The sequence below is a fragment of the Rhinolophus sinicus genome, linkage group LG11, assembly GCF_036562045.2.
Source record: "Rhinolophus sinicus isolate RSC01 linkage group LG11, ASM3656204v1, whole genome shotgun sequence".
In the NCBI taxonomy this organism is placed as follows: domain Eukaryota; kingdom Metazoa; phylum Chordata; class Mammalia; order Chiroptera; family Rhinolophidae; genus Rhinolophus; species Rhinolophus sinicus.
In genome coordinates this window covers 20,757,594-20,765,833 of record NC_133760.1, presented here as the reverse complement: position 1 = coordinate 20,765,833, position 8,240 = coordinate 20,757,594, and the positions used below count along the sequence as shown (strand labels likewise).

Sequence of the window (8,240 nt, the reverse complement as noted above, 5' to 3'; positions counted from 1 at the left end):
GGGGCTGGAGTCAGGGTACTGGGGGCAGCTCAAGCACAGGAAGACTTGGGGGAACAGACGGGGCAGTCCCCGAGGGTCTCTGTCGGGCCTGCAGGGCCTGCTGGGGACTTCTGGAAGGCGGCCAGACATCTGGGCCTACAGCTCAAAGACCCGCCTCCCGGCCAGGCCGTAGCCTTGCTCACGAAGTACGCGGCCAGTCTAGGCGTCTCCCTGATCTTCCGAGAGGACCAGACTGCAGGTGAGGCCCTGTGGCCTGGGACGGCAGCATGTCCCCGGCTAACCCCAGATGAAGCAGTGGGGACCGTGAGGTGGGCCTGAGCCTGGGGTCCTGAGGCAGCCCCCTGCTGTGAGCAGTGTGATGTTAGGACTACTGGCTACAGCGGACATCTAACTGGCTGGTCACCACAGGGTGAACAGTATCCCCATCTGAAGCGCCTGGAGGTTTAAGGACATGCCCCCAGCTACCCATCCTTTCAGCATGCTTTGTTTTGAAGACCAATGACAGGTAGTTACAGTTGCCTTTCCAGTATTGGAGATGAGATACCTGAGTGAGGGCCAGCCCCAGACTTAAATACATGCTCAAACACAGTTTGATAATGAGAGCACTACATGGAGATGTAATCATACTATGTCCTTTCCTCTTAATGCGTGCCCTCTGCCCCACACTCCTGGCTCAGACACAGACACACACAGCAATACACCAGGTTCCAAATTCAGGTTCCCAACCCGAAGCCAGTGCATTCCTAGTTTCTAAGGAGATAGCAAGAAAATCATTCCTTAAGCTGTTGGGACCTTTTGTAAAACTACCTAAGAGAACCCTGAATGAACAGCTTAAAAAGAAATAATGCATTAAATATGGATTGGGATTTACTTTAATTAGGTGGGGTAGGACAGCAGATGTGGAAATGATAATCATGAAGGAGTAAGTCAATAGTCACAGATCCCTAAAACCTGAAGGCACAACTCGCCATGCAGGGCGACGTGGGAAGGGACTACGGTGGGTCAGGAGGCAGAAGAGGGAGGGGGAGAGCAGGGCCCAGAGCCTTTATTGGGGTTTTCTTGGGAAGGAATGGTCGAGGCAATGCAGGTAGGCTGAGTAAACTCAGGAGTGAGGAAGGCATGACATTGAGTAAGTTTAGGGGGCCCAGGGGGTGGTCCCTAGTTGTCTACTACCTGGCCCTGGGGTGATTTAGGGTATGAGAAATATTGGCTTGAGTGAGAGTTTGATGATTAGGGTGTGAGCTCTAGATTGGCTGGTTTCTATATCAAAGGATGCTTGCAGGGGAGTCATTTGCTACCTCCAGGAATTAGGTAGACCTGGAGGGGGTGGTCTCTACAGGATCGAGGGCCCAAATGCCAGAGCATCTGGAATACAGAAAATGAGAAAATAGATTCAATACAGATGATAATAGCTAACATTCAATAGTTCTGGATGATGGGCCAGGCATTCTCTGAAGGGCTTCGGGCACGTTAACTCATTGAGTCCTCATAACTATTCCTTACAAGAAATACAATACTGTTAACACCATTCTGCAGATGGGAAGACAGGCCACAGAGGTTGTAGCTGTCTGCATGGTACAGTATAACCCCAGGCAGTCTTTTTTCAGAGCCTGAGCTGAACCACAAGATTATAGTGACACGCCGTTTGCCTTACAGTATCCTTCCCACTGTTTACGTGAGTAGGTGCCGTTCTTAGTCATTTTTATTTTCTATGTTGACACAATTTCAAAGAGCAGCATCAAAGAACTCCCATAAACTCTTCATCCATATTCTCCATTTAATATTTGCCACCTTTGCTTTGTGTATCTCTCTCGCTCTCTCTTCCTTCTATATATGTATTTACATAAAAATATCCACATTAATCTTTTCTGAACAATCTGAAAGTCCATTTACCCCTTAAGTGTGTATTTCCTAAGAACGAGGACATTTTCTTTATGACTACAGTGCAATTATCAAATTCTAAAAGTTTAACATTGATATAACACCATTGCCTGATTGCCATTCACATTCAAGTTTTGCCAGTTGTCCCAATAATGGCCTTTATTTTTTCTAATCCCACATGAACTGTTACATTTAGCGGTCATACCTCTTTAATCGCCTTTTTTTCTGAAACAGTTTCTCAGTCTGTTTTTGTCTGCAGGACATGATGTTTTTGAAGAGTCAGGTGTTTTGTAGAATGTCCTTACACTGGGGTCTGTCTGCTTCTTCGGGTGTGGGTTCAAGCTATGCATTATTGGCAGGAGGGCTGTGATCTGTATGTCCTACCACTGCTGATGTTAGCTGGGAGGGCCTGACAAAGGTGGCATCCAACAGGTGTCTTCACTTTCCCCCTTGTGCGTAATCACTCATGTGGGGAGGGGGTATCTGGAGACGGTGTGAATATTCTGTTCCCCATAACACAGTCACCTCAGGGTTTTAGTGTCTTTTGATGATGGTTGCCAGGTTCGGTTATTATTATGCTGGCTGTCGCATGCTGGTTTTCTGATGCCAGCGTTCCTTCTGCATCTACCAGTTGGCATTCTTGATGCCCTTTTAAAGTGGGTGAACCTGAGTGCTAGTGAGCAGCGCTGAGATGTAGCGTCTCTTCTAAAAGGGCAGTCCTTTTGGGAAACAATTTAGCAGCAAGTACCAGCAACTACCGTGAACTAAGGTTATGCCCTTTCATCAAGGGAACCCAGTTCTAGGATTTTCATCTATCTGGTTAGCATTGTCAGACCCAAAGGTAGCGTCTACAGCAACAATGGGACAGGTCTTAGAGACTGTGAACTGAGTAACTGGTCATGTTTTCCCCAGCACTGGCTTCTATAAGACTCGGTTAAATTTGTGGCCCCCTTCCTGCTATGGTGTTCTGTATCATAGCAGCCCATGTGTAAATTGCCTTTATCCCTAATTTCATCTTAATTTTGTTATTTCTCCTTCATTCCTAATCCCTCATCTTAAAGAATGGCTGTCTTGTGGTATTTTTATGAGCCAACTCAAAATCCCTTCTGAAGAACAAAAGGGCAGGGTGCCAAATATTTAATTTTGGCTAAGGAGCACTTCCAGTTGGCTTCAGGAAGGCGTACAGTTTACAGTTTTTAAATGTAAATCCTGAATATGCCGTGGGATTGTTTCAATTGAGAACACCTTTATTTATTGGCTGAGAAGCCCCAAGCTCAGCTAAGCGGCTAGGGGCGGGCTGCTGTGATGGCTGTGGCTTGGGGGCATCCTTGTGTGGAAGCCATATAAGACGCTGGACTTGGGTCCCCAGACATCTTCCCTAGTCTTTGCTTCCCCAGGACCACCTAAGGGCGAAGAGGCTGCTAGGAGAGGCCCCATGCCTCCCCAATCACCGCACCCAAAGCCCTGCACCTGAAGTGGGATGTCCACTCTATCCACATCCAGGCTTCAGCTGTCCAGGAGACTGGCCTTCCCATTGGTTGCGAGCACTGTCTGCCACACCTGCGGGCTCTCATTGCCCTCAGCGAAGAGGGGGCGGAGCTCGCAACGTGCTGTAGGGTGCACCGCGTGATCCCCACGCGGAAGCCCGCTGGCGCGTGTAAAACGGCGCGGGCGGCGCAAGATTAAGATCGGCCCACTGTCCCCTCAGGTCCTCACCTCCAGCCATGGCTTCAGCGGCTAGCACGGCCCCAAGCGCTGACGAAAGTGGCCGCAGGAGACACCGTCTGGCCGCTTCATTGCAGATCAGCCCCCGGCCCAGGCCCTGGCGTCCTTCTGCCAGCCTGGGCCAAGACCCCTTGGAGCCAGCCCCTGCCCCCAGCTCGGTGGACAATGAGGGGGGTGGGCAGCCCCTGGCCTCGGCTGCTGCGGGGGACAGTGGGCCCCGGGCGGGGGCTGGAGTCAGGGTACTGGGGGCAGCTCAAGCACAGGAAGACTTGGGGGAACAGACGGGGCAGTCCCCGAGGGTCTCTGTCGGGCCTGCAGGGCCTGCTGGGGACTTCTGGAAGGCGGCCAGACATCTGGGCCTACAGCTCAAAGACCCGCCTCCCGGCCAGGCCGTAGCCTTGCTCACGAAGTACGCGGCCAGTCTAGGCGTCTCCCTGATCTTCCGAGAGGACCAGACTGCAGGTGAGGCCCTGTGGCCTGGGACGGCAGCATGTCCCCGGCTAACCCCAGATGAAGCAGTGGGGACCGTGAGGTGGGCCTGAGCCTGGGGTCCTGAGGCAGCCCCCTGCTGTGAGCAGTGTGATGTTAGGACTACTGGCTACAGCCGACATCTAACTGGCAGGTCACCACAGGGTGAACAGTATCCCCATCTGAAGCGCCTGGAGGTTTAAGGACATGCCCCCAGCTACCCATCCTTTCAGCATGCTTTGTTTTGAAGACCAATGACAGGTAGTTACAGTTGCCTTTCCTGTATTGGAGATGAGATACCTGAGTGAGGGCCAGCCCCAGACTTAAATACATGCTCAAACACAGTTTGATAATGAGAGCACTACATGGAGATGTAATCATACTATGTCCTTTCCTCTTAATGCGTGCCCTCTGCCCCACACTCCTCAGACACACACACACAGCAATACACCAGGTTCCAAATTCAGGTTCCCAACCCGAGCCCAGTGCATCCCTTTCTCTAAGGAGAGCAAGAAAAAAATCATTCCTTAAGCTGTTGGGACCTTTAAAAAACTACCTAAGAGAACCCTGAATGAACAGAAAAAAAAGAAATAATGTATTAAATATGGATTGGGATTTACTTTAATTAGGGGGGGTAGGACAGCAGATGTGGAAATGATAATGATGAAGGAGTAAGTCAATAGTCACAGATCCCTAAAACCTGAAGGCACAACTCGCCATGCAGGCGGCGTGGGAAGGACTACGGTGGGTCAGGAGGCAGAAGAGGGAGGAGAGCAGGGCCCAGAGCCAGTTGGCATTCTTGATGCCCTTTTAAAGTGGGTGAACCTGAGTGCTAGTGAGCAGCGCTGAGATGTAGCGTCTCTTCTAAAAGGGCAGTCCTTTTGGGAAACAATTTAGCAGCAAGTACCAGCAACTACCGTGAACTAAGGTTATGCCCTTTCATCAAGGGAACCCAGTTCTAGGATTTTCATCTATCTGTTTTGTGTCATAAGTGACCCCTGAAATGATAGTGTTTGGTAGACAAACCTTTCAAATGTAGAAGAGAAACAGAGCCGTGTGTCTGGGGAAAGGCCGAGGGGGTACTGTGTGCTCAGGGTCATCATCCTGAGAACAGAACGGCCCTGGATTTGGGTCCTGGCACTGCCTGAGTACACTGCCTGTCCTTTGTGTGCCCTTTGTAAAATGGGGTCTGACCGACCCCATTTCAGAGGGGCTTCTGAGGATTGTCTGAGAGATGCTGGGCCTGGAGCAGCAAAGCAACTGCTGTGCCTGGTGCAGGAGTCAGCCGTCTGTCACCTGTCATCCTGGCCACCCTCAGTGTCAGACGTCAGGAGGAAGCGATGGGCTGCTGCGGCTCAGCGGGGGCAGATGTCACTGTGGTCGGCTCAGAAAGGGCCCATGATGGGTATGAAGTGCAGGGCGCCACTTCACGCTCCCCTCCTTCTCTAGACCCCTGCTTCCCCTTCTCTGTGCGTGTGGAACTGGACGGGGTGGCCTGCCCTGCCGGCACTGCCAACAGCAAGAAGGAAGCCAAACAGCAGGCAGCTCTCTCTGCCCTTAGCTACATCCAGAGTCAGCTGGAGAGCCCAGGTAAGGCGGCAAGTAACTCAAGTGGCCCAGCCCCAGCTGGGAGTGGGGGGCTGAAACACTGCACGTGCGCATGTGTGTGGGCAGGTGAATTGCTGCAGAGACCACCTGGGCTTCAGGACTGGGCCTGCAGGGAACTCAGGAGGCGGACATGAGCTGACCCTTGCCCTAATGTCCTTTGAAGCCTGTCAACCCTGGGGACAGGGACTGCTAGCGGGCTAGCCAGAGACTAGTTTCTGGATGATGAATTCCGCCCACCCCCCGTACCCCCTGCCCCCACACACACAATGGAACTTCTTGGCTTCCTGAAGGACAAAGGATAGGAGAACAGAATGCAGCATCCGTGGTGACCCACCTCCCCTTGTCTCTCTTCCAGAGCCCCCAAAGACCCCCAGCAAGCCTCCACTGGGCTCCGTGAGTGTAGGTAGGTGGGCCCCTGTTGACCCAACCCCCATAGCGAAGGGAGGGACATAGCCCGTGGGGCTCCCACCTCTGCCCCTCTCTCCCCCATGTGCAGAGAACATCCTGACCCACGAACAGCGCTGCGCAGCTGTGGTCAGCGCTGGCTTTGACCGCCTGGTGGACATGACCTCGCCATACTGGGCCTGTAAGGGGACTGTTGCTGCCATCATCTTGGAGAGAGGTAAGAGATGCCCTGCCTCCCCCCACCTCAGAAGGCCGCCATGGGCCCCTTGCCTTAAGCCGGGCTGTCTCTGTCTTCTCCCTTGCAGAGGTCCCAGGTGCCAGGGGCCATGCCAAGGAGATCTACGAGTTGGTGGCACTGGGCACAGGCAGCAGCAGCTGTGCTGGCTGGCTGGAATTCTCGGGCCGGCAGCTCCATGACTGCCATGGTGTGGTCATCGCTCGACGGGCCCTGCTGAGGTGAAGGGTGGGTGGGGTGGACACTCTGTGGCAGCCCTGGGCAGGACGTGGCATCCCCCAGCTGCTCCTCTCCCTGTCTCTCCCAGGTTCTTGTTCCGGCAGCTCTTGCTGGCGACACAGGGTGGCCCCAAGGGCAGGGAACGGTCTGTGCTGGCCCCCCAGCCAGGGCCCGGGCCCCCCTTTGCCCTCAAGCCCCGGACCTTCCTACACTTCTACATCAGCAACACCCCCAAAGGAGCTGCCCACGACATCTAGTATGTGGGGAGCTCCCGTGGGGTCCCTGGGTGTGGCTGGGTGGGGAAGGGCAGTGTCGTGCGGGGTCAGAAGATCGGCCGTGGCTCTCATAGCCACGTCCTGTTTCTTGCCCGGCCTCTGCAGCCTCCCACAGTCCTCCGAGGGCAGCACCCCCTTCCGCCTGCAGGCCCACATCCGAGGGGAGCTGAAGCCCGTGTGTTACTTGGCACCCATACTCCGGGACACCCACGTGGGCTGCCTCTCGGCCAGTGACAAGCTGGCACGCTGGGCCGTGCTGGGACTGGGCAGCGCCCTGCTGGCCCACTTCTTGCCTCCCCTCTATGCCACCAGCCTTGTCCTGGGTGAGGACCCTCAGAGGCATGAGGGTGGAAGGTGGGATCTGGCTGGTGTGTGGGAAAGGATGTTGGTGACTCAAGTCATGTCTTGTGCCTTCTGCCCCCACAGCCGACCCCTGCCATGACCCCCCAACTTTAAACAGTGCCATCCACACCCGGCCCACCCTAGACAGGGATTTGGGGTCATGCCTGCCACCTCCCTACACCCGAAACACACTGCACCTGTTTTCGGGGCCCCCCGTGGCCCCCTCCGACCCCAGTCCCAACACCTGCCATGAACTGAGCCTCAACTGGAGCCTGGGGGACCCTGACGTGGAGGTTGTGGATGTGAGCACCGGGCGTGTGAAGGCCGAGTAAGAAGGGCCCATGGATGGGCTGGAGAAGGGGCGCATGGTGAGGGGTCCGCATCTCCCTGCCCTGGGATAAGAGTGTCCAGCTAGTCACCAGCTTGGGTTCTAATCCCAGCTCAGCCTCCTACAACTCTGAATGTGGCCAGTGCTTCTGTCACCCACGCGGTGACAGCCCACGACACCCTCGGAGATTGTCATGGCATGAAATGAGATGGTGTAAGGGGTGTGGTGCGGGCCTTTTAGTTGAGTCCATCTTTTCCCTCCTCTAATCTTCATGTCTCTTTTTCTTCATCTCTAGTGCTGCCCTCGGGCCTCCCTCCCGCCTCTGTAAGGCAGCTTTCCTCCGGGCCTTCCGCCAGGCTGCCCAAGCTCTCGGGAAATCCCACCTACTGGCCTTGAAGACCTACGAGGAGGCCAAGGTCAGCCCCTTCCCTCCCCTCCGACCCTCTTTCTCCTGCAGCCCCAGGAAGTACCCTTTTTTCACTCCGTCTCATCTCCTGCCCCAGGCTGGACCCTACCAGGAGGCTCGCCAGCAGCTATCTCTCCTCCTGGACCAGCAGGGCCTGGGGGCTTGGCCCTCGAAACCATTGGTGGGCAAATTCAGAAACTGAAGCATCTTTAGGAGCTCGAAGTCCCTGAGCGGAGCTGGATCCTGCGGGAGGAGTGTTCCTGGCAAGGGGTGGGGCCGGGGTGGGGAGGATGGGGGCTACACAGGGTGAAGTTGGGATGAGGGAGTGGTAGAGGGATGGCGGTGACT

General features: G+C 54.6%; 1 protein-coding gene across 1 annotated transcript; it reads left to right on the top strand.

Moving 5' to 3' along the window:
- The first annotated feature begins 3,605 nt into the window (after positions 1-3,605).
- On the top strand, positions 3,606-8,122 carry ADAD2 (adenosine deaminase domain containing 2). The gene is made up of 10 exons (XM_019743706.2): positions 3,606-4,068; positions 5,524-5,664; positions 6,038-6,085; positions 6,179-6,304; positions 6,393-6,543; positions 6,630-6,797; positions 6,922-7,139; positions 7,243-7,486; positions 7,782-7,902; positions 7,990-8,122. The coding sequence occupies exons 1-10, from the start codon at positions 3,606-3,608 to the stop codon at positions 8,092-8,094; spliced, it is 1,785 nt and encodes a 594-aa protein (XP_019599265.2). The 3' UTR covers positions 8,095-8,122.
- The last annotated feature ends 118 nt before the right edge of the window (positions 8,123-8,240 follow it).

Bases quoted from the DNA above. Each gene is read 5' to 3' on its own strand.
- ADAD2 (XM_019743706.2), top strand. From the start codon at position 3,606: ATGGCTTCAGCGGCTAGCACGGCCCCAAGCGCTGACGAAAGTGGCCGC. The intron at 5,665-6,037 runs GTAAGGCGGCAA...TCTCTCTTCCAG, and splicing joins GAGTCAGCTGGAGAGCCCAG to AGCCCCCAAAGACCCCCAGC. The intron at 7,140-7,242 runs GTGAGGACCCTC...CTGCCCCCACAG, and splicing joins TGCCACCAGCCTTGTCCTGG to CCGACCCCTGCCATGACCCC.